This window comes from Trachymyrmex septentrionalis, unplaced genomic scaffold, assembly GCF_001594115.1.
Source record: "Trachymyrmex septentrionalis isolate Tsep2-gDNA-1 unplaced genomic scaffold, Tsep1.0 scaffold65, whole genome shotgun sequence".
Taxonomy (NCBI): domain Eukaryota; kingdom Metazoa; phylum Arthropoda; class Insecta; order Hymenoptera; family Formicidae; genus Trachymyrmex; species Trachymyrmex septentrionalis.
In genome coordinates this window covers 160,037-187,482 of record NW_017305832.1, presented here as the reverse complement: position 1 = coordinate 187,482, position 27,446 = coordinate 160,037, and the positions used below count along the sequence as shown (strand labels likewise).

General features: G+C 32.9%; 2 protein-coding genes and 1 long non-coding RNA gene across 8 annotated transcripts in view; 1 reads left to right on the top strand and 2 right to left on the bottom strand.

Moving 5' to 3' along the window:
- LOC108753111 (phospholipid-transporting ATPase ID) overlaps positions 1-9,797 on the bottom strand; it is a 21,184-nt gene extending 11,387 nt beyond the window's left edge. For 5 of the 6 annotated variants that reach the window (XM_018494448.1, XM_018494449.1, XM_018494450.1 and 2 more), the window contains exons 1-2: positions 9,413-9,797; positions 4,118-4,640 (exon numbers count right to left, since the gene is read on the bottom strand). In XM_018494448.1, coding sequence (XP_018349950.1) covers positions 4,118-4,640; positions 9,413-9,556 — 667 coding nt within the window. In that variant the 5' untranslated portion in view covers positions 9,557-9,797. Of the gene's footprint in view, positions 1-4,117; positions 4,641-9,329 lie in introns of all 6 variants that reach the window. The other variant, XM_018494452.1, reaches the window with a different exon arrangement.
- A 112-nt stretch (positions 9,798-9,909) lies between these two features.
- LOC108753112 overlaps positions 9,910-27,446 on the bottom strand; it is a 102,861-nt gene continuing 85,324 nt past the window's right edge. Inside the window, exon 3 of the mRNA XM_018494454.1 lies at positions 9,910-9,990. Coding sequence (XP_018349956.1) covers positions 9,961-9,990 — 30 coding nt within the window. The 3' untranslated portion in view covers positions 9,910-9,960. The remainder of the gene's footprint in view (positions 9,991-27,446) is intronic.
- LOC108753113 lies at positions 14,384-15,005 on the top strand. The gene is made up of 3 exons (XR_001939602.1): positions 14,384-14,460; positions 14,666-14,743; positions 14,821-15,005. It is a non-coding gene; the product is annotated as an uncharacterized LOC108753113 (long non-coding RNA).

Below are 27,446 nucleotides of genomic sequence, written 5' to 3'. Positions count from 1 at the left end.
TATATATATATATATATAATATATATACAGTGTTTCCTCTAACTTGATCATTTAAAATATCTTCGTTGTTTTTGATGATATGGGAAAATACTACAGGGAAAAGTTGTTCGATTAGAAGGAACACATCATTATGTATCGACATCAATCAGAATCAAGCGGAAATCATTAAAAATGCGAAACAATCATTTATTTATCGCATTTGAAAATGTATGAAAGTTAATGGCAATTATTTCGAACATCTAAAGTAAATAAATATCTTCATTGAAAACACTTAAGTATGTTAACTCTCCTTTTTTCCACATAAATGTGATTTTTTTCCAAAGTCATCTGAAGGACAACACATGATATACGAGTATGATTGAATTTGTTTTTTTATGAACTGTACTACATTAATGAAAATATGCTATTCCAGTTATAAAAATCGTATCCTTGAATTTTCGAAAACTATGACCTTGAGAAAAATTTTTTTCTCATCATATGTGTCCCTTCTAATCGAATAACTTATCCCTGTAATATTTTCCTGTATCATTAAAAACAACGGAGATATTTTAAATGATTAATTAAAAATATCTCCGTTGTTGTGGGCAGTTAGAGCGGATTAAACTGTGTCAAAAAGTCCTCTATCATTTTGAAATTTTCGCAATAATTAACAAGATATTAATTACTAAAAATTGCCGAATATTTGTCTTCAATAATTTTTTTCCTCAAATACTATTTACAGAAAAACTGCAAGAAAGAAAAATTGTTTATGTTCTTCTCATAGACTTCTAAAAACTTTTTTAGAATTTTTTATCAACTTTTTAGTACTGCATTTTCTTATTGGCAACAATTTTTATCAACATAAGAAAATACGGTATTAAAAACTTCTGAAAAAATTTTCAGAGCTCTATGAAAAGGAAATAAACAATATTTGCCTCTCGCTTTTTTTGTAAAGTAGATAGTATTTGAGTAAAAAATTATTAACAGAGTTGCCATAGAAAATGAATTTAAAAATTCTCTGACTTTTTCAGGTTTTCCAGATGAAAATTTACGTATTTTATATTGCTCATGGAAAATTTCCCATTTAGACTAAGGATTGTAGGAAAGCTAGTCTATATTATTATATTAAAAATAACAGAAAAAAAAATTTAATAGCATAGGACCCTTTTAAGTGCAAATTCCAGCAAAAAATTAATTAGTTTTAGAAAAAAGTATGCAGATAAAAAAGAAGGGATCAAATAAAAATACTAAATAAAATATAAATTTTAATTATTTTATAAAAATCGTTTAAAGTGCACAAGTTTTAAATTTGACTATAAATGTCAGATATAATATTAAAAAAATTATAACAATTATTTGAAATAGTAGTTTCAGGAAATTGTGAGCAATTTCGAAATTCCAGATTTTTTTTACATTTTCTCCTGACTTTTTCCAGTTTCCATGACTAATTTCCTTGACTTTTCCCGGTTTTCTCGCTCTATGGTAAACCTGTGAAAATCAATATTCAGTGATATTTAATAAATAACATTTTGTTAACTATTGCGAAAATTGCAAAATGGTAGAGGACTTTTCGACGCAGTTTAGTTCGCTCTACCTGCCCACGAGCATTGTTGGTTGAATTTTCTGGAAAACATTCTGTATACACAGGGTGTCCCAAAAAGATTGGGATACTTGAATATCTCAGAAAATATAAGTTTTACAGAAAAATGTTTCAGATAAAATTCGTAGGATTCAAAAAGATCTATTTACTGATCTTATTAGTTTGATCTTGGATGGCGTTGCCAAGGTTAGGTCAAGGTTACATTGATTTTTTAAAATGGAACACCCTACTTTTGATTCCAGAATCTAATAGCTGATGTTGAGAGCTTTTCAAAACGCTATAAAAAAAATATTTTTTCATTAAGTACTTTTTGAATTATAATGTTTGAATGTTACAGTACCGCCGGCATTAGCATTACGCAAGGTGTCCGACCGATGGCTAACTTAGCAACCTTACGGAATGCTAATGTTGGCAATATTGATCTCTTGTGAAGCTGGCCTCACTTTTTTCAAAAATTATTTTCTTGAGAGTTCTGGTTGCTCTCCCCCTCCCCCTTCTAGAATTTTCTATCAATTTTAGAAATAGTTCCGCCGATTAAGGGGGTGAAAACACCATTTGAACTATCGGGGGGGAGGGGGGGGATCAACTTCACGATTCCGAAACTTTGAAGGGCTATAATATTTTAACGGTTCATTTTAGTACTTTCATCCATATAAAACAATCGATAGAACTCTTTGGGAGGCAAACAGAACTCTCAAGAAAATAACCGATTTCCGAAAAAAATTTTCAAAAAAAATTAAAAAAAATTTTTTTTTTAGATTTTCGACATTCTGTAATGAGTTCTGGTAGCCCTCCAAAGAGTTCTAACGATTATCCTTAATAATGAAACAGCTGAGATCGCAAACAAAAAAGTTCTAGTGCCTTGAAATAAAAAATTTCAAAAGTTGAAACTTCAAAGCCTTTTTAGATATTTAGGTATTTTCTTTAGAATTCTGGTTGCCCCCCAAGAATTCTAACGATTATCCTTAATAACCAATGCGCTGAAATTAATATCTTAAAAGTTTTAAGGCTTTGAAATTTCAACTTTTGAATTTTTCTATTTCAAGACGCTAAAACTTTTTTGTTTGCAATCTCAGCCGTTTCATTATTAATCGTTAGAACTCTTTGGGGGGGGGGGGGGCTATCAGAATTCATTACAGAATGAAAATCTAAAAAAAATTAAAAAAAAATTTTTTTTCGGACATCTGTTATTTTCTTGAGAGTTCTGTTTGCCTCTCAAAGAGTTCTATCGATTGTCTTATATGGATGAAAGTGCTAAAATAAACTGTTAAGAAATTACAGCCCTTCAAAGTTTCAGAATCGTGAAGTTGGCGCCCCCCCCCCCGATACTTCAAATGGTATTTTTACATCCCTAATCGATGGAACTATTTCTAAAATTGATAGAGAAATCTAGAACTATTGGGGAGGGAAGGGGGGGGGGAGCAATCAGAATTCTTATTTTTTCAATTTTTGGAAAAAATGGGGCCAGCTTCACAGAGGTGCAGTACTGTAATCTTCAAGCATCATAATCCAAAAAGTACTTAATAAAAAATATTTTCTTATAGCGTTTTGGAAAATTCTGGATACCAGCTATTAGATTCTGGAATCAATAGTAGTGTTCCATTAAAAAAAAAAAATCGATGTGATCTTGACCTAATCTTGATGACGCCATCTAAGGACAAACCAATAATACCATCTTATGCCCTCCTCGAAGTAAAACTTTTGTCTGAAACATATTTTTTTCTAAAATAGATTACTCAAGAGAAATTTGAGATCGTCGTTCAAAATGAGACATCCTGTACACACGCCACACGCATGCGCGCGCGCGCGCGTGTGTGTGTGTGTATGTTGCAGCAGTTCCACATAACTGGATAAACTTTTAATATTAATTGGCTCGTCATGTGAATTGTGGCGAAGTCCAATATTGGCATTACCACGGAAAACGATCGAATCGATCCTTGCGTAGTAGGCATACCCCACCGTCACGTGTTCATGAAAACTACGTGAGTGTTAGATACTCCGTTTGCTTATTTATGGAATTTAATAAGTCATTGTGTCCAAGATGCGGAGCCTTGGTCAGTCATACAAAGTATGTAAGTCGCTGAAATTTGCATTACGCCTAAAATTAGTAATATTGATCGCCGTATCCATAGTTTGTGTATGCATTGTTTGCGATGGATTTCGGTCGAAATAAAAAATGACAAACATAAATGCGGTATGTCAGTTAAATGGAACATGCGCATGATCGATGCTACATCGTGACTATGTACTAGGAAGCTCGCGTTTATTCTTCCCAATAATGCAAAATAAGATACATAGCGTATGTTTTGATACTATATCAATTTATTCGTATTCTCTATTAAATATCATAAAATTATCGCTGAGCATTTTAGTAAACAAAAAATTGTCATATCGACAATCGTATCATGAGTGATTAAGAATATCTGCCTTGGCAGATTCAACTATAAGTGCATATCGCAACCATCTGTAACTTTGACTCAAACCAACAGTGCAACTCCTATGGAAAACTATCCCATAATCTCGTTCGTGGGAACTCACCACTAGAGAAGAAGGACGTGCTACGACCAATGCACTCGGTGGCGGGTGGTGAATTCGGTGGCGCCGACGAGGAGGACGACGCGGCGGTAGCGGAGCGGTATCTAGTGCCCTTCCAAATCACTAGCTTGCCCAGCACCGTCAGCAGTGACTCCCGCAAGGTGTTGTGCCGGCTGCCGCCGCCCAGGCTGCTAGACGAGTCCCTCTTTGAGCACTCGCCCACCGCTTCCACTTCATCGGACGACGAAGCGAGAGCGAGCGCGTGCGATCGCTGTAGACTGCTGCTAGTCGTTACCTCCACCTGCGGTTGTTGTAATTGCAACTGCTGCTTGTTCCGCTGCGTTTTCCGTCGTTTCTTTCGTTTCCTGCGGTTGTTGCCACCGCCATCATCGTCTTCCTCGGCCTCCTGCATTGAGTACCTGCACTGTCCGCCTGCTTCGCTGCCCCTGGACACTGTCGTTGTCCTCGCGATACCTCGACGCGTCGTCGCATCCGTCGACTCGATCTCGCCGTCGCAGTCCTTTACCTTTTAGTTACGCGACATGTAAACGCTTATGTTACTTAACTCATGTTCAAGGGACGTTCAGGTAGGAACGATCGGTCGAGGACACACCGTTTGGTACGAGAGATGCGCTTTTTCATTTTATTGTTTACATAGACGAAGGCAAAAATTCTCATTGATCGCGATGCGCGTCAGAAAACATCAAATAAAGTATAAAGAAATATAATCTAAAAGTAATCGAAGATTAGTGCCAAGGATGTGCAGACTTTATTTTGTTACTATAGAATTGCCAAATTAGCAAATTCTTCAAAATTTGTGTTAAGAATAGATCGTGGCATTTCATGAAACATTCCATCTATATAGTCAGGTTATTAGCTAGACGACTCTACTGTTCAATTTAATATTTTTCAAGCATAAAATAGGATTAAAATAAGTATCATAAAATAAGTGTCATTATCCGCTTCTGCAGATCTTATTTGTTAATGCTTAAAAATAAATCGACCACTTTGAGAAGCCTCGCGAAACTTCAATGTCATCTCACGATATTGCATTTTTATGAGGATTGCATAAAGTGAAAAGCATAAAATTGTTTATAAAGGGGATCTAAACCGATTTAAATCAATTAACTTTAGCTAATTAAGTCATGAATAATATACAAAATGCATATATATACGTTTTGTTTCATAACAAATGTGAAAATAAGAATAATTTTAGGTATAATAATTTTGCACGCGTACGTCTCAAATAAAAAAGAAACTGTTGCGATATATTTACTCTTCACAAGCATAAATATTGTTTCGTATTTTGATAAAGCTAGCGCCATTTTCATAATTTCGATATAACTTATGTGGCCTCACTTTATATGCCCTACCTACTTACTATTTGTGAGTAATTATATAGTGAATTCAACAAATAGCATTAATAAAGCATGCATGCAGGTTGTCCGTCTGACTCAATTGCATTAATTTATTGTTTGTTCATTCTGTTATTGTTAGTAAAACAAAATGTAGAACGTCGTGATCACGATGACATATTTTGCCATTTTGTTGCCAAATCAAAAATTGAAATGTTATGTAGTAATTACTTTCCAAAATTATCAAGAGATGATTATTAATGTCCGTAGTACATTTTATTGTAGCTTTGTATTTAATATGTAATATATGTAATATATGTATTGATAATAAAGTATTTAGTTTATATTTTTGTTTATAACTAAAGAGATAAAAACTTTGCAAAGTAGAACTAACGCGTGGTTTGCGTCGAGATACTACCAGTGGCTCTTGATATGGTCAATCCCTAGGTCATACTGAATCACACGCATCAATTGTAACGTTTTTTTTTATTATCCAAATCTGGATTTTGTTATTTCAAACTGTTTGAATTCTAAGTTACCTGCTAATTCACCTGCTTAAACATTGAAAACAATAATAAATAAGTCAATTGTTTGGAAAACAATTTTTTGTGCATTCTTACATGTCAGTATATCTTTTTTAATAATCTTATAAAAGCAACATTAAGTCACTTTATGTTTCATTTTTCTGACATTTTTCTATAAAAAAGTTATATATTTTTTTAATTTTCAGAAATGTTTCTTCTTTTGAATTTGATCATCATTTTTAAATAATTTTGAATAGAAAAAAATTAGAAAAAATTGCAAAGTTTAGTTAAGTCATACAAGATTCCGGATACCTTAATTGATAAATTTCTAACTTTATGGTACGATTTTTCATCATCTGGTTAACTTGCGGTTAGGCTTAACCTGATGTTTTTATCCAATGGGGTTCATCTAGGACGATATCATAAATAAAGCCCATTGGATAAAACATTAAGCTTAATCACAAGTTAACCAGATAATGAAAAATCGGGCCCAAGTGTTTCAAAAAAAGCTCTAACAATTAAGTATAAAAAATAGAAAATCCTTGAAACTCTAAAACATAAATAAGAAGGAGCATAATACAGCCACATACGCAAGATATTTTTTGCCAAAGTCATATATTTAAAATTAAAAATGTAAACGTTTTGACCAAGTCTTGGCCATTATCAGTACAATAAAACAATGCGAGATGTTAAATAATAAAACGTCAATTAAGATGTCGAAGTGAAGTTTATATCAAAATTATTCTGATTTCTCGATTTTTTTGACATAAGATTAAATCTTATTTCTTGATCGCTGTATGTTAACACGGAATTGCCAAATTCTGACAACAAATTTAAATAAATTATTATCTTAATTTAATTTATTAGGTAACTTAATTATAAAAACTTACCACGTATTACCACAACGATCAATTACACCGTTGCAATGTTATTTGATAAAAAAATATTCACAAAGACCAAAAAATTTTATGTTGGTATGAATATTAAGTAAGAAAGTTCGTGTAATTATAATGACCCTGAAACTCTTTTTCAAACTTTTTCAGAAATTTTAAAAAAGAAATCAGATCTTTGTTAATTGTAAAGAAATTTTGCAAATGTGTATTGATTCGTGAAGGACGATTGCGCACTGTGTGTGTTCCACTTTGCTAGCAATTTATCATTTATGTAGGCCGCGTAAAATAAATCCCGAAGATCGAGGGTGTTCTAGAAAACGCGTGAAAAGCAGCGCGACGCATACAAGTATAGATCGCGCGGTATGCGTGCGTGAAAACATGTCACGGACAAAGCGAATAGAGACTTTCCGGTACTCGCGATAAAGCTTCAGCACGTCGATGAACATAAAGTTGAACGTATAAGAGCTTTATTGGCCGTTATAAGCTGCGACCGTATGTCGCCGCATTTTTTTCTCTTCACGGATGACGCGATTGTATTATTCGCGCGCGAGAAAGTGTATGTCAAAGTCTATATTGATGATCAGTACTGTGATGCACGCATTAGTTAAAATGCATACTCAAATAACATGCATGTCCAAAAAGGGGACATTAAACGTTTTACAAATGTCTTGAGGACATCTTTATGGCATGATGTTCGTGAAAGACATCTTCATGACATCTTAAAGACATGTTATGTCCACATTTCGGACATATTGTTCTCTGAGTATATATATATATAAGCGCAAATGGCACAAAACAGCAAAAGATTTCATATTTTTATAATTCTAGAAAATAAAAATTCTAATCTTAAAAGAATAAAAATCTAATCATAATCTAATTATCATCTCTTTATTACTCCATATCTTGAGTTATAAGAAATATATTTTTTGATCCTATTCCATCTTTGTAGCATTCACGTCATTTTACATTTTAATTGTGTGAAATCATATTGAAATTTTCTATAATAATTTAAAATATGTATGGAGTTCGCTTGACCAAACTGTACGAATGTTTCGACCGACTGGCTCAAATGCTCCGATTTACTCTCGCAAGCTGGTTTTAAGTTACATGCGATGGCAATTCCACATGTAACAAGATTAAACTTGCATTCGAGAAAGTGCAAGAGAATATCGATCAGTGAAATCGAAATGTTTCACTCACTAAGAGATCATAGATTTAAGAAATTATTTTATTATAAAGTACAAATGTACGTGTGTGTTTGAGTGTGTCTATATAATTTTAGCTTTATATTTTATATAAGTATTATACTTCGTCTAGGTGAATTCGCGTGCACATAATTTCCATAAAATATTTACGAGTAGATATATCGCCATGATAAGACTAATCAATTATCTTCAAGAGCTTTTTCTCTGTCTGGACAAGTATATAAATGTCGAGTATGAATAATACAATCGCCACGGGAATAAAAAATGAATAAGGATAGGAATGCGTCTGTGTTAATAAAAAAACTTGACAAATCTATATGCTTCGCGGTAATAGCTCATTCGCATCGATAGTCACATTCAAAGCGCATTACTTGTCAAACAAAACGCGGGCTAGCGAACGGAAGTCCATTGCATAATATCGAAAATTATGTAATTTTTCAGTCTCGTTGTTGTGTACTCAGGAAGTCAAATTATCCTTCCAAGTATTGTTTTCGATTCGATACCGGATGAAATTAAAACGCATATTTTGTGCGTGATATCAGTGTAAAAAAAGCAGAATCATACATATTATTATGTTATTGTAAAAGAAAAAAATTATGTTCAATAAAAATAATTTTTTAATGTTTTTGAAAAATCTAACTTTTACATTACTCTACTGAAGATTATACTTAGCTTCTTAGCATATTATGTTATACAACAGGCAACATTATAATTGTGATTACGCTGCAGTGCGTTATTATTGCCAGATACTTAAATTATGTAACTACAAAATTAGATGTAAACTCCTGCTTGCTAATATAAACTTGCAGACACAAGACAATCTGTTTTTATGAGAAATGTCATGTCATCTATTTACATCATCATATTTAATTAAAAACTTAAACAATAAAGATTGGTTGCTGTTAATATAAAAAAATCTTAAAAGTTTAAAATAATATGTTAAAAAGATGTTCTGCTTGTTTTTTAAATTGTTTAAATGAAAAGGAAAATCCCAGAAGATTTCTCCTTTAATCGGAAACATCACATAAAATGGCAACGAAATGTTAAGCAATTACTTTGTCCGGATAGATACGTGGATTGAAATCTCGCCGGTGATCGCTCGGCAATACAATCGTCGAGTATTCCGTATTTTCTCGAGCACGATCTCCTTGTTAACGGAAATATAACCGCTTCTTTTCAGGATGTGTATTTCGCGCGACTCCCGTTCGTCGCATCCTCGAGAGGGGTTGAGGACTCACCTCGAAGACCTCGAGTTCCAGCGTGTCGACCTCGACGCTCATCGTCTATCCTACGCAAACTATAAACCCTCTATAAGGCCAACCTCTTCTGCCACCTTCTGGCACCTGAGCCACGCTGCCGCCGGTGGAGAGACGACGACCTCGTCCTCCCCCCCGCTTCGCGCTTCGTCTCTTACATAGTTCTTCCACCTGGGGGCCACCACCGTCTTTTCGTCCCCGTCGATCATCGCGGGGCCGCATTAGTCCGGCAGCATTAATGGCATCTCACGATCCAAATTCTGCTGTATCTGGTCACCGCACCACCACCGTTCCTATCACTCGACTGCTTCTCGTTCTGATGACCCGACTGACTCGGTTGTCCAATCGACATTCTCCCGTAGGGTCCAAACATCCAACGTGCTTGATGCCGTGTAACCCAAGCGTACGTCTTTCACCCGATAGAGCGAGTGTAATTGTTCGCCACCGTGGTAAGTAACCGTGAAGAAATTTCGCTGAGACTTATCTCGACGGTATTCCAAACGAGTCACGAAAATGTCGATTCACAAAAATTTTACTTTTTGCAAGACACACGATAGGCGTACTTTCCGCGACACAGCTTTGACATCCAAAGTCTTCTTCTTCGATGTAATCGCTACGTCTTGTTTGCAGTTGTAACGAAATTCTGCAAGGAAATCATCAATCCTGTCATCAAAATCCATGCACGACAAAAGATCAAAAGGACAACGATGTGGAAAACTGTATTTGAATTATTCGCAATAAGGACATTACGACATCGCTAATCGTCCCTTGTAGTCTGGTTTTTGGAAACCTTTTCAACTAAAGATTGATCGTTACACTAACGTGTGAATCTTGTAGTAAAATTCATCATTTTTATTATTCAAGATATAATATTCTGGAAAAATTATACTTGTTTGTATCGATAAAAACATGTTTTAGTATCGCAATTAATGTCAACTTACAAATTATATTCTTTTAATTGTTACATAACCTTGGAACTATTCGAGGAGCTAATTCGAGCTGAGTTGCCACGTGTAAGAAAAAAAGGAATGGCACATTATTATATCGTTGCTCTCTTTACATGCGATAATGCGATTTATTTATGGTTAGACGCGCGTTATCTAACACGCTATTTTCTTGATTCTGTTATCAAGGAAGTAGGAAAACACTAGATTATTGTGCTCATTTTGAGACTAGAATTTAATTATTATTTAATCCTTATTCGGGTATTAAAAATAATACAACAGAGTGTTTACTGGAAAATTCTTTAAAATAACTTTCTCTGAGAATTAACAGATTTTCCAGGTATTTTTGTTCAAAATTCCAGATAAAATTAAACCATGTTTTAAATGCAACTTGAAAAACATTGTAAATTGGAGTGCAAGTAATGAAAACAAATTATATACTAAATTATATATATATAGTACAATAGAAGATAAAAATTCCACGAGATATTTGTATATCTATATTTTCAATTGGACCAATGAAACTTATAAAACAGTGAAAACATTCACAATATAATATTAGTAAGCTACTCTCTTTTGCTGAATATTGTCTTATACTGTTATCTCGTCTTTTTTTTTAAATTCGCGAGATATGCAAATATAATCGTGAATATACATGGATATGTATGCCATACTTATTGCTAACCAATTGTCAACATTTTGCATTAGCAAGACAATATAATCCGAAAGAGATAGAAGTAAGTAAAATTCCAAAAATTTTTCTGAGTGTGCTGATAAAGTTCCATGAAAATCTCTCATCTTCAAGGATAAAAAAGAAGTCTCCTAAAAATTTCAAGTTTTTTTTTAGTAAACATTCTGCACGAACAAGTTCTCTTTACCTTCTCATAAAAAATTTAAATATTTTTTTAATGCACAAAAAATGTTATTTTAAGAGTTATATATATTTTAAATCAACTATTATAATTACAATGTAAATAAATAAATAATAAATATTACAAAATATTATAAAATGACTGAAATTATAATTTGCAAAATTAATAAGCAAACGGATAAAAAAATTAACAAAAAAATTAATAGTATTGCGAGAATAAATTAAATCAATAAATACAACAAAAATATACATATCGAAATAGCAGCCGCATACATCCATGCGCATATACTCGTCAGATTATTCTCTTAAGTAGACGTAACCCTCATTCTCGAACATGTCATAGAAAAAGATTGTAACACATACTTATCCATCCACGTGTAGGTTAACTATCACATTTTGTATGCCAGTAATCGGACATGTCTCGCAATGGACAAACGACAGTGTATGATGTCCCGTTTTCTAGAGGCGGTCGTCTGTCTCTCATTAATTTTATAGATGGTATGTCTATGAAATCAATTACTTTTAATATTTATGCATAAATGCCAATTGATCGCACGGAAAGCGGCGCATTTATTCCGTTTCTAAACCAAAATAATCGAGCAGGTAATAAAACAACTGTGCATCGCAAAATGCATTTGCACTTCCGTTTCGTCCATAACGAGCTTATCGAAAATGCTGAAAACGCTAACAATTTATGATTGTTCATTCAAAGATGACTTCAGTATTTCGAGTCTGTAACTCTTAACAACAATACCAATATCTCATTATATTAGTTTTGTCCATGTTTAAAATCCATAAAAATTTTTGCATTTAAAATGAGAAAAATGCATATCCGGACATTGAAAAAAAAAAGAAAGCAGAGATTTTGGATGTGAAAAGCACAACGCAAACAGATCGAGGCCCATTTCTACTAACGTAGATTAACTTTAATCTTAGTTTAACTTACTCTTCATCTTTTTATAATTTTCAGAATAAACAATTAGTTGAACCGAAATTAAAATTAAACTATATTGGTAGAAAGGGGTATTAAAATTAGAAAAAGATAAAAAATAAGTTGAACCGAGTGAAAGCTAATCTTACATTGCATTGGTGGAACCGGCCATAATTGTTGCGTAGATATTATATATGAAAAAAATTGCGCAACAAGACAATGTAATGATATCAAATTATTATTAAGAGTTATAGAAACGTGGTACTGAGATAGAGTTTATTTTTTAAGAAAGTAAATAAAGAAGCAAATTTTAGGTGTTAATTAAAAGTAGACATTCATTTTTAAGAAGCCATAAAAAAATATGGAGGTATATTGGCGTATATTCAACTAATAAACATAGTGCATGAGATAACGCTCCTTCAAAGTTGCTGTCGAGAGTAACAAGAACACTCTTGTGTATTAAGTACGCGCGTACTCGAGCTAGTGTTGAGTAGATCCTTCAAGAGCAATGTTCGGCACGCTCTTCATCGTCCTTGATGCCGCATACTAGAGTAGAGTCATCGTTCGCCCAAGCTGCTACATCTGTTCTCGCGTTTAGCAACAAAAATACTTGGGCTTTCTCCCGAAATAATATGGCAAACAGTGCCAGTCTTGCAGTAGCCACGCGTCCAAGCCCAAGATTTCCAAGAATTCCGCCGACGTCATACTCATCCTTCGATATCACATCGGAAATACATATAGAGGAAACTCTGACATAAGAGATAATAATGCTTAATCAAGAAATCATTCCGGTTTAACCGAAATACTATCGATTGAAATAATATCATTCTGCTCATAATTAACATATGGATCATGGTTTCAGAAAATGGAACAAATAGTATACTATTTGAGGTTTTGCATTTAAGAATACATTACATTTTTTAAGAAAATAAAAAAATGATTTTCTACATTATGAATTTTATTATTATTTAAAATTTTATATTATTTATATTATTTGAAAATAATATAAAAAGTTTAGCGGTTATATTTAAAATCTAGTTCAAATATTATTTCAATAAGAAGTAGATACGTTTTTAAAAAATAATTTAAATGTAATGCGAAAATTTTCACTTAAATTATAAAATAATATTGTTAAATATAAGTATTGACCTCCGCCCCCTCTCTCTCCCTCCTGCCCTTCTCTTTCTCCTTGCTCTACCCTTCCCTTTCTTTCTCCTCCCTTTGCTCCCCCCCCCTCTCTCTTACTCATTGAATTGTAAATACGTATAATATTCATTTTTATCTAGAAATTATAAATTGGAAATTCTAATTTATCATTTTTTTTGTAGAGATTATAAAACTCTGATACATCCTTAATAAAAAACAAAATAATTCAACTTTTAATTTTTTATGAAGTTAAGGGAATGCTGGAGTGACCCAAACTGAGAAACTGTGGAGACATTGCAGATTGATATAATTCTCCGAATTTACTGAACGGTATAAAAAATCCTTTTTTAACAGGATTAAAATAGACGCAAAATTTGGTGATGGTGGATTGGAGTGGACTTTATACTAAAATAGGAAAAAACTACATTTTTTCAATTCATAAAATTGTCACCTGACGTAGATGTTTCCTTAATACAAAAGTTTTATTAGCTATGAACAAAATGATAGTTTAGCGTTTTATACAAACAGTACTAACAATGAGTTTATAAAGTTAAGATTGAAAGCTTAAAAAGAATGATTTATATCAATCTACAAATTACGTATATGAGTGCTAAGCGACGATCTGGAATGATAAACAAATCAATAAACAAAGTAATAACTATGTCTAACAATAGATGCTAGATCTTGCAAGAGATACTCGTAGTGTTGAAATATGTTAAATAAGGACAGATAATTGCGTTTGAGTAAGACACAACGGTATATAAGAAATGAATAAAAGATGTCACTATTATCGAATTTGCAATTTAAAAGTCTGTACACTATTGACCTTGATCAAGTTCGACCGTTGCTCCAGCATCCCTTTAATCGTTTACTTAATTTTTTCGAATAAAATGATTTTCATTTTTCACCTGAAGATAAAAAAGCGCTTAAGATAAAGCTGAAATCTTCATTAGTGAAGCCAGCTGTTCACTGAGAGAAATCGTAAACAAATCGTTCTATACCCGCGAGAGTGCTAAGTATAGAGCAACGGCTATACGTTATAGATACGAATACGGATGTGAATATATATACATTTGGCATAATTAGCCCCGAATCTTCTAGCACGGAGTGACGTGTGGAAGTCTATAACAGGAGCTCTTATGATCTCATCTGGATTTCGTCTGCACAGCATGAAATTTTCAACGATAATGGAACCGCGCGGTACTTCACTTCCGTTAGCAAGTGCGTTATAGCGTGATGATTTTTTTCTGCCATTATACAGGATTCTTGTAGTAATTTAAATTGTTATTAGAATTTTATCTAACATTTGTACAAACAAATAATTAGTCATTTATCAGAAAATTGATTGAACGAGCAAGAGATCTTGCATATTTTTCCTAAATCGCAAAAATTATGAAATAAGTGAGGATTATGTATATTTTCTCAGAATCAAAGATACCGAAGGTTAAATAAAAAGTGATCACGTCAATATGAAGACAGTGTAATCGTCGGGATATGTAAGTGTGTATGTATATGATGTATCTTCTCGACACTACACACACACAATTAAAGATAAATAATTAATTCTCTCTCTTTCTCTAGAGACGTAAGTAGAGGAGACTTCATATCAGGGACGCTCTATTATATGCGTGCAAAAACAAAAATTTAAATGGAAAAAGAGAAAAGAGAAGAAATTCGGAGCAATATTGAAGTGTCGGCTTGCAATCGAAATACATACGTATACGTCCAATTATATAATACTTCTTTTTACATGCGTACATCATGTATTTATTCATTTTCCTCTTTAGAGAGAATTTTACAAGACTCGCATGAAATAAAATATTAATAATGAATACTTGTAAAACAACCGGGACTGACATCGATACGTGTCAATTACGTCAATAGGAATCGTGTTACATTCCGGCATGCGTTGCAAAAGTGCCGACGTCTTTATAGTGATAATTGTAACTCGTAGTATTGATGACGAAACGTCGATGTGAGAACGTGAAATAAATGCAGCATGCGTTCTCTTATCATTTGCATCAGATGCATCGTCGTCATACATATGCGACCGTTTCCAGCATCCGAGATGCGTTGTGCAGCTCGCTGACAGTACAGGAAACTTCTTAGGTGTTATAAAATGGTGTTATTCGATGTTACAAATCTCTATTTAAAAAAATGTAATATAGTGATAAGCAATATTACAAAAATAAAAAAATATTCCGTAAAAGTATTTCGTAATTTGTTATGCTATTTGCTTTATTACATGGCCCTTCAAAAATAATAATAGATTTGAAGACAATTACATTAATATTAAATAAATCCGACACACCCCGCGTGCTCTTATCGCGTCAGAAGCACATTTTGCAACATCTCAGGTCCGTTATGTAACTCGTACCGTTTCACGTGAGGCTACGAGAAGCACTTCGAAGAATACGAACGATATACGGCGCTAGCCAAGTCGCAGAGCTTTTTTGCACCTTCAGTCGCGGTAATGGCGAATGTATATTCAATAATTGACACTCGATCAAGGCGTCCTGTCATTCGTTTCAATTATCTAGCTTTGTTGTGACACAATCGGCTCTGCATCTAGACGAACAACGATATTGAGTCAGGTGCCTTTTTTCCTTTCTCTTTATTCAATACGGCTGTACGGTAATGAGAAATACTGCGATTGTGTCTTGCACGGTAATGTAATGCAAATCCATTTAGATTAACAGATTTAGGTCATTTTGGGCTACGCAAGTTCAAGACCAAGTATTCAGCGGAAATATAGAATTATGCAATATTTCTGTTTCTTTTTCTCGAACTGATTTGTTTAGACATAATATTGTTTGATATTGTTTATATAATTTCTAAATGGAGTTATATCTATTTAATTTATTAGTTGAAATTCAGTTAAAATAAATTTTTTTGAATTAAAAATCTAATTGTTAAAAACGTCATTAAATATTAAAACAATATTGAGAAATACTATGTTAATACTTTTTTATTTGACATAAAATGCCAGAAGAATTATTTATAAATATAAAAGGACAAAGTATCACACATTATCAAACCGTATTACATTACGACAGAACTCGCAAATATATCGAAGGGACACAAGTTCAGCCAGCTCACGGATTATCACATAATGAAACAATAATGAAATGACTCACGCGAAGTCACAATTTTCTAGGAAATATACGCAAAAAATAGAGCGTCTAATATGGCTGTTGAAAAGTTTGCATGACAACTAGCATTTTATCATTTACAATTAGGTCTATGAATTTATTAGAATTTATGACTCCGAATTTCGAAAAAACACTAAAAAAAAACTAAGTGTTAATAAATATTTGTTTGAATAATTCTAAGCAAATATTTAAATATAAACATATATTTATTTGATAACCACACTGAGAGAAAATAAAATAGTTGTGGCAACTATAAATTTGACAACTTTTACAATTTAGTACCTGTATTAAGTACCTGTAATTAATTTTACAAAGTTATAGCAATTAAAGTAGTTTTGAATGCAATAAAAAATATAGTCGGTAACAATATTGTAGATACTATTAATTGATAGTGAAATAGTGATTCAACTACATTGAATAGTTACTTGGACTTCGTGCAAATAGATATAATAATAACATTTTTCTAGTTTAGACAAAAACTTTTTTTTAATAAAGCATTCTGTGTCATAGTAACTAATTAATTATTATGAGATAACTTTTAAGGAATACATTTAAAACCTTTTTTCTAAAGTCGCTCGGCAGTACGCGACATTGTCACCAGAGGGATGTAGCGGAGTTTAGTTTCTCCCACAAACTTCTATATATATATATATATATATACTATTCTAGACTGCTAAAGCGGGAAGCACAGACTTTTGCATGAAACATGAAGCATAAGAAAATCAACCAATCACAGGCCTTTATTTCATGGAAAGGAAGGAAATAAAGAACTTTGATTGGTTCATCTTCTTACGTCTCATATGTTATACGTTATGCAAGAGCCAGTTCTTCCCGCTTAATTTCTTAGGACAAGCTTATGTGAAATGGACCCCGAAATTGTATGGTAGTTCTGCGTATGCATCACGAATATACCCAAAGGAATGCAGTATGGCTGTATCTGTATCAACTGTTCATATGCTAAACGTATATGCTAGTATAAACTTATGAAAGTGATGTGATTTCATAGCGAAAAATATTGTTTCTTTTGGAAAAGTAAGAGTTTAAGTAAAAAGGTAAAGATATTGGAAAGACAATTGAATATTAATAAATGTCTATAAAAGATATATATGCGATTTTATGCGATTAATTTCTTATAAATTAAAATAATTTATAATAGCTGCATTATGAAAATAAGTATTTGGTGATTTTAATACTGTTAAATAGATTAACCTGTCAAAATAGTGTGCTGATGTGTGCGCATGTGCAGACATACGTCACGCGATCACGCGGAGTGGTTCTCGACGCATGCGTATAATGTTACATCTAAATTGGGGGCTTTTTTAAACAAGTTAACAGTCTAGTAGTATATATAAAAGTTTGTGATTTCTCCTAAGAAGTAAACCACTCACAAGAAAAGTTACCTAATTAACCCCAAAAAAAGTTTTGAAAAAGTAACAGTTAGAAATTGTAATATCCTATCGCACCCTATCTTCTATTAATTAAAATTAGTGCCATTTGTTCGAAAAATTTGATATTTGTTAGAAGAATGGAGTTAAAGTCTGCTCTGAAAATGGGCAAATGAAATTTTTTCGTAAATTTTTAGTTTTTGGTTTTTTCTATATATGAGTAATATACGTATGAGTAATATACGTAAGTGGAATAGAAAAGAAAACTTGGGTTTCAATTCCATTGGTAGCTTCAAATGTATTTCTAATTTTTCTTATAGAAAAACGAAACTTACAATAAAACATTTTTAATCAAAGAATTATAATGCCTATGAGAGCCGAACACTGGAGATGTCCGCATGTAAAAAATTTATTCAATTAATATATATAGTAATATAACGATAGACGTTTCGATCTTACTACGGATCCTTCTCAATATCGTAATAATAATCTATACAATATAATTAAAAAATTGATAGGTCGTACAATTAAAAACTGAACGAAAAGTCGAATTATGCGGCCATATCTTGTGATGTAGTCATAGAAATTGTGATGGCCAAAAAAAATTACGAAAAAATGTCATTTAAACTTATTTTCGGAGTCGCTTATAGCGGACTTTGAATCCATTTCTCTAACAAATATCAAATTTTCCGAGCGAATAGTACTTATTTTAGTTAACTGGAGGTAGAATACTATAATTTCTAACTGTTTCAAAACTAATTGGACATCTGGGTATCTTCCCTTGTCAGCTTAAAGCACAGCATTGGGTTAGAACTTGAAAGACAAAAAAAAAAAATGAAAAATGCATACAAACATTTGTAACTATGTATTATAAAATTTTAATAAGAACAATAAGTAAATTAAGTGAACTAAGAAAATATAGTAACATTAATAATTTGTAATTGATTAATATTACTATACGGTTAATATTACTATATTTTCTTAGTTCACTTTTCATTTAATTTAGTATTCTTATTAGAATTTTATAATGTATATACAGTTGAGACGCTATTTAACTACAAATTTATAGTAGTTACTGATACGATTTTTTTCTTTAAGTGCATTAATTTGATTGGTTACTTTTTTAAATTGCGTAAATATTTATTCACTGTAAATAAATGTTTAGTTACAATTGTACCATTCAAAGAAATATGTATTAAGATTTAAAATTTTTTTTAATGCAATAATTCATTTTTCAAAATAATAAATCACGAAAATAACTTTTAGGTTTGTTTTTTAATTATGACATTTTTTTCTAGCTATCATCAAACACTAAAGTGATAATTTTAAAAGTTATTCAAAACTTTTAGTTTAGTCATAGCTAGAAAAATACAATTTTTACATTATCATCAGGTTATCACAAATTAATTAGAAAATGAAATATCAAGTCTTAATATATCTATATTAAACATTTAGTTTTTATACAAGATTATTTTATATATATATTGTATATGTATATGTATATTGTAAAATATTAGGTTGAGTAAAAAGTCATCGCGTATTTTTTAGCTCAAAGTTGTATTGTATATACAATATCTTCGTCAATAATGAATGAAATTCAAATTTAAAAAAAGGGTTTTAAAGCTTGAAATCTCTACTTTTAAAAGCTTATCACATTTTTTAAGTTTACATGAGTTTGATAATTTTTACATACCAAAAACTACGAGCTGAAAAAGACGAAAAATTTTCTTCTCACTTTGTGGATTTGTAACGTGTCCAAAACGAATTTGAGAAAATTTTCGATTACCTATCGTGAAAGCTTGATACTTTCCCTACAAAATCGTTTTTTTTAAATATTCCTACGACTTTTGATTACTGAGCTATCGCGGATTAAATAAAAGAATTATTTTGACTTTAATTGCTCATAACTCCATTAAAAATTGTCGTATCGTATAATTTAAAAAAGAGATTTTTAAAGCTGAAACTTTACTCTATTAAGATATATTTATATTGTTGGTAAGAAAGTAATTGTGGTTTTTACTGATAGATGTCTTTTAAAAAAATGCGATGACTTTTTACTTAACCTAATATATACATAAAGTATATTTTATTTTTACATTCATTAGGAAATAATCAGAGTGTAACGTTACAGCTTTAATGAAATTTACTTTAGCAAATATAATCTAAAGCCAAAAATAAATAAATATTTCTTAAATGATATCATTACAAGACAGTAATCCGACATTCTGAAAATGAAGTATCTTTTGATTGAAAGGCGAAAAAATTTTTTTTAATTATTTCGTAAGAAACGTGTAGAAAGGATTTTTTTCTACATTAATATGTGCATCTTACTCTGAACGATTAATCGATATTATCGCTGGCTGGCTGCTCCTAAATTACTTTAATTTGTGCCTAATTCCATTGACAAATAAAAAAAACGATAACATAAATAATAGTACGATCTCGGTGCGTCATGATTTTGTAATCCTGAATATTGATATATTGTTTATTATAAGCTGATGGAGTTTCGTTCTTGTTCTAAAGAGAGCCAGAGTGGTAATTTTAAGAACATTTTATAAAAAAAAATTCAAAATAGATCTTTTGATCTCATAATTGTTTGTTCTGAACAAATACTCTATAAGAAAGTTGTGAAAGATTAATACGGAATTGGTCTACGCGGAGTCAGGTACATAGTCAAGAATTTGTACAGTTTCTTATCAGTTATCACCAATTAATGATACAATGTAAATATACGATATCTGCAATATCGAAGTATTTAGTCATTGTAATGTACACATACATAAGCCAATCGCAAGATATTAATAATAACTAAATAGCTTATTCCCTATGAGTGCTGAGCGCGTTATTAGATTGCGCTAGTTTAAAGTTTTCCAGGCCAACAAGCAATATCATCGTCTTGCGTAAATCAGCATCCCTATATAGAATATCTATTACTATTGCCGGATGTCCTTTCGATCATTTTTCAATTGAAGATTCTTTAAAAGAACTAGAGACAATCTATCGATAAAGGTTTACGACACTTTTAATTTTTTATTTAAAATTTTTTAGCAACCAAAGCTTAAATTAAGTAAACATTACCGACAGAACTAATTTAAACATTGACGAAAAGCAAGCTTGATGAATCATTTATATTTTTAAAGCTTAGCGAAAAATTTATAATTTCTGACGTTAATTGTCATAAATGTTGATTAGATATTCTGTCAGATTACTTCTGCGCGCAAATTTATTTTAAAGTTATCAACGAATATCAATAGATATTACTTTTTAGCTGATGAAGTGAGACACTTCTTCTTGTAATAGAAATTACAAGATACAAATTTCCATTGGCTGCAAGCTAAGCGATTAAGTAATAGGGGATTAAAGTAAATTGCGTTATTATGTCTGAAAGCATCAGCGCGATAAACCAACTAGCTATGACTCCACTAACCGTTGATCATTTATAGTAAACCTACGTTATGAAAAGATCGGACAACTAAATCTCTTTCAATTACTAACATATGAAGCAATAAATTTATATTTTTTTAACTTTGATAGCGAATACAAGCTCATAAATTATTTGCAAATGCACTTATTTGATTCAATGTAGCTGAAATTTATAGAATTAAGATAAATGGAAGCTCATTTTCTAAAATTCTCAATACAAATAGATTTTAATTGGCTTTTTCTTATACGGTCACAAAATTGACAATTTGTCTTCCCGCTACTTTCGTGACTTTACGACCAGGTACGCAACTTTCGATCAGCTATGCTGCGAATATAATAGAATTTTCGATGAGCTACATATTTACCTTTTGCCTTGCAATAATTCAGCCACTAGTTGATTGCACGTTTATTATTGATCGGCGCGTACGTTCGCAAAGCGACCGATGGATATGATTAACGGCACGTGGCATCGGCGATGCTCTCATTTTTTGACGTAATAGCTGTACGAAAAAGTTACCGCCCAAGGGCGGGGGGTTATTCCCTCTCACGTAACGCTAACCGTATATCTCTCCTGGCGAATACATTTCCAAGGTCAGATTATGCTCGAACGAGCCGATAAACATCGCCATAAAATCGTGCAAGACAAGTTAAACGACGCGCTTCGCGACACGCTGGAAAAGACTTCTAATTAATTAAACTTCACCGAGCGTTCAAATGAAAACGCGAACCTCATTGTGTCCCGTCATTCTCCTCTGCAGTTTATCGACCGACAGGCACGCGAATGCAGCTGTAAAATCAATATCGAAAAAAAGGTTGAGTAACCTACTTTTCATTTTGCAGCGAGAAGGAAATGCATTTTGCATTTGATAAACGCTAACACAATAGTGTCCCTTTTTGAAGCCTTTCTGCCCGTTTTAACATAGTAAATTAATAAAAAAAAGAAGTCATAGACAAGATACAAAATCTTTTACTTGTTTCTAACGTTCGTTGCTCTTTCCAGCCAAATTTCAACTTTTGCTTAACGTCCTATTACTGAGATATGTATGTTTAAATCTCTTAATATGTACAATTCGAAAGATTTCTTCGACCACAAGGGATGATCTGCCCGATTTCAATACTCAGCACGATGCTTTTTCACTCGTCGTTCTCATTATGTCGTCCTCGAGGGAATGACTTCATTTCTCATCAGCTCGTCCCTTTGCCGACATTATTTTAACGATCGTTGTCCATATACAGAAAGAAAAAAGGAAATTCAAGACCGAAAGAAAGGAAAAACAAATAAATAGGCTATGGTGGTTGTTCGATTTAGTATAAAGAGGGATTCAATTGATATTTTTCATTCACAATTAGGCTAAATTAATTTTTCAGTTCTCGAAACGACAGAATTCATCAATAATTTCATCTACATCAAAACAACAAAAATTAAAGTTCAATTGACATTTCTTGCCAAACTAAACTAAATTAATTTTTCATCTCCGAAATCAACCAATTGATTTTGTGAATTAATTTATCTCCATTAAAACAGCAAAAATAAAGAACTCTCAACGCTCTTGCTAAATACAAAAATAGATCAATTTTCCAATTTTAGTATCGAAGAATTTCGTTACTTAATTAATCTTCACAGTAATAATAAAAATAAATTCCATAAAAATTTAGCAATATTTCTAATAAATAAAACTTTCCATATATAATTTTTACGAATAATTGATCTTTCCTCGAATAAACTACGTATGATTTGTGAAAGAAGAAAAAGTATGGAGTTGAAAAAGAGGAGCCTTACCGCGTAAGCGCGTGTAGCGACGACGAGGCGCGTACGAACGCCCGTGAAGCTTTTAAATGGCAATCGATCGTCGCCGTCGCGATGAGGTCAACGTTGGTTATCTTGAGCGCTGGTTATACGCGGATCAACGCGGAGAAAATTGGTAGCTAGCAGACGACGGTGCGGGATCGTTGTATCAATGCCGTAATGAATTCTTCGATTGCCCACAAATCAGAATGGAAAGATAGATGTGGGTGTGATGACGTCGGCATGCGTGATAGCAAATCCGTGTCATCACACCATGATCGTTTTGTATCACCGAGAATGTCCGCGATCACGTTACGATTTATGTAGCATCATCATCATTTACGATCAAAACAAAAACACGGTTGAGACGTTGACAATGGTGAAACGGATATCCGAATGATCACATCATCATTATCGTCGAGTTAACACAGGACACGCGAGATCTCCCCTGGGATATAATGGGAGTCACAAATAGATCAGCCGGTGATTGGGCGGGCACTGTCTTTCATTTCACGAAGCAGCGGTACTGATACCATCTTTATCATCATGATCATTATCACCATCACTATTATCGCTGCTGCAGTCGTCGTCGTCGTCGTCGTCGTCGTCACCGTCACCGTCACCGTCACCGTTATCACTTCACGAGCGCACCGAGCGCGAATCAACGATGACGATGAGCCGGCGCGCGAAAGGACACCTGGTTGACAACGAATTCACGAACAGCACGCGTATGCACGCTCACAAATAATAGCACACACTAAGGGTATCCGCTTTCTCTCTCTCACGGCGCATTTCACTGCGACGTAACGAAAGTCTCGCACGACACGTACAAGGGCTGGCTAGTTGGCTGATTGGCAGGGTTGGCTGGGGTGTCGAGACGCGCAATCTCTAGGCATCGTCCAACGACGGCGCCACGCTCCGCTCAGCGTCGCGACGCCGACGACCATGGGGGTAAAGAGGATTGCTGTTGCACTGACAGTGGTAAATGCAGCTACGGCCGGGGGTTTTGTTCGATTTAATACGTTACGCAGCTGATACGAACAGCCCAAGAACTCAAATCGTTTAATTTTTAATGGAGAAGATGGTATGATACGAATTGGTAAAACTAGTCTCGTTTTAAAGAGCAGACTAGTTTTAAACGCGACGTTTATTAATATATAATTTATTTTTAAATTTTAACAGAAATCATTGAATGACTTTTCATGAGAAAAAAAGTTGTACTGTTTCATTAAAGAAACAGCATAACTCTTAAATGATCTACAGAAACTGCAACGCATTATAAAAGAAGTAAGGAGTGTAGAATAATATTAAACTTGTGGAGTAACTCTGAATAGCATAAGAGAATTTTATATAAGCAATTGATATTATTTGCGTTTATATCATTTAAACACAAACATTGGTTAGAATAAACATAAACGTAAAATTCGTAAATTTATATCAATTTAGGAATGTTAAATATTATTACAATTTTCAAAAAATGTTATTTATTAAAAATAGGAACACGTGGCTATTATAATTGTTCTTTTTGTACAATATGTACATAAGGAAAAAATAACAGACCAACTATCGAGTAATTGAATGGCAAGAGATTGTTGGAATAAACGCGTACATAGGGGGAGAAACTTTACCCATATCTTTTTTTACTTTTCGTGGAAATATGGCCTGGTCATTCGAGGAAGTTGAAAAGAAAAATGACGTAAAGCGTAAAAGCGTTCAATTACTTGATTTAAAAAGCTTCAAAAGAAGTAAAATTAGAATTAGCCGATCGATAAATCAACGATGAGTCAACCGAAATTGATCAATATATGTACATGCGAGTATCTCGAGTATTTCATATATTTGACGCTTCGTAGACTATATATAATAGAGCTTCTTCATATAATGCATTATAGACGCGTATACCGGTTTCGGGAGTCATATAACATATACAGATTGTCTCATAACAAATTTCTTCTTAAGGACATATTCTTGAGATAATTTTGAGACAAAAATTCTCATACGAAAATGTCGAGGATACAATAATTTTTTGAATTATAAGCTAACTTTAAATGCTTACAAGTATAAAACCATTTTACTTTTAGAACCTCTATTATTATTTCTGGATTTTTTTGAACATTCTAAAACGAAAATCCTAATACGAAAATATCGAGGCTATTATAGTTTTCGAATTACACATTATCATTAATCAATCATAATTTAAAAACTATTGTAGCCTCGACATTTTTATATTAGGATTTTCGTCTCAAAATTACCTCAAGAATATATCCTTAAAAGGAAATTCAGTAGTCGTGAGACATCCTGTATTTTAGGAAATAATGCAAAATTACTTGTAAGGCCAATATTACATGCGTCTGTTTTTTATCGTACGACGAATTTTTCAAGCGTGTTACTTAATTGGTTCCAAGACAGAGAATTTCGGACATCTTTGTTCTATAACCAATCAACAGATGGTTGATCAACTTGAAAAATATCGTAAAGGGTGTCTCAAAATAATCTGACATTTTAAATTGCGAGCCATTTTTTTTGCAGCGAACGTAACGTACTAACCTTTAACAACTGGCATCAAGAAGTATTGAGGTTTAGTCATGGAGAATTACACGATCGAGCAACGCATAGAAATTGTGAAAATCCACTACAAATATGAACATTTGCAGAGAAAAGTCCGCACGTCTTTTGGTCGTCATAACGCACCATCTCGTAATACTGTGGTGAATTTAATAGAAAAATTTGAGGTTAGTGGCTCACTTTTAACCGCGAAAAGCAGTGGCCGTTCTCGTACTGGTCGGTCGAATGAAAACATAGCCACAGTGAGTGCGAGTGTTGACGAAAGTCCTTCCACCTCGATTCGCCATCGTGCTCAGCAATTGGACATTTCAAGATCCTCTGTGCAGCGAATTTTGACGAAAGATCTGCATTTACGTGCTTACAAGATCCAATTGACACAAGAACTGCAACCAGCAGACCATACGCAGCGCCGTACATTCGCCAATTGGATATTGGAGCATCAACAAATCGATGGTGATTTTTCGAAGAAAATCATCTTCAGCGATGAGGCGCATTTTCAACTTAATGGGTACGTGAATAAACAAAACTGTCGAATTTGGGGGACTGAAAATCCACAAGTGATCCAACAGCTTCCCATGCATCCACCACGAGTCACTGTTTGGTGCGGATTTTGGGTTGGAGGAGTGATTGGGCCGTACTTCTTCGAGAATGCTGCGGGAAATGCGGTTACCGTCAATGGTGTTCGTTATCGTGACATGATAACCAACTTCTTATGGGAAGAATTGAACGGCATAGACTTGGAAGACATATTCTTTCAACAAGATGGTGCAACCTGCCACACTGCGGACGAAACAATGCAGTTATTGCAGACGAAGTTTTATGGTCGTGTTATTTCGCGCCGCGGCGATGTGAATTGGCCACCAAGATCGTGCGATTTGCCGCCATTGGACTTCTCTCTTTGGGGTTTTCTGAAAGGAAAAGTGTATGCCAATGATCCACAGACCATTCCAGAGTTGAAGGAAGAAATTAGACGTACCATTAATGAAATTGGTCCGCTATTATGCCAAAATGTCATTGAAAATTTTGTCAAAAGAATGAACGTTTGCAAACAGAGTCGAGGCGGCCATTTATCGGATATTGTGTTCCACATATAACCTCCATGTTTGTACTTTATATTAAACTAAAAACATGTGTACTTTTCAAATAAATAATATGTTTTATTAATAAATTAAAATGTCAGGTTATTTTGAGACATCCTTTATGACAAAAAACGCACACATGTAATATTGGCCTGAGGTTGTATATCAATTGCGTACCATCGCCAACCCATCACGACTAGAAAAAAAAATAAATAAAAAACTCTTTATGCAAAAGTCGCTGTGATTGGCAGTGGGCAATTGCAACAATGTGTAAGTAAATTACTTCCTACTTGTAATATTGTTATCGTTTCCTTTATTTTTTTCGGTAATGATCGTTATTTTTTTTCTGTCTGTAATGATAATGTTGTTATATCGTTACAGTAATGAATTCAGTCGTTACTTTTATTGTTACTTTATTATTATAAAACTTCAATAGATCGTATTATTTTTATAAGTAGCCAGAGAGAAATATTTTATAATATTTTATAAAAAATTTAAATATCGATAAATACTTTATACAATAAGTAAGAAGCAATGCCTATATCAGTCAAAGTTGGATCTTGAGTGCTTCAATTTTATGTTAATTTTTACACTGAAACAAAATGCATGTAATTTTATAATACATAAAAGTTATATGTTTATGATCGGAAAATTACTTATATATGACTGGAAATTTTTTTCTAGATTTTTCAAAAAATACACATTAATGGTAAAATATATATGAAAATACTATTTTTTACTAGATTTAGCCTTCTGCTCACCTTTATATTTTACATTTTGTATGTGAAATTTCATGTTCAATGGAATTCCAAAAATA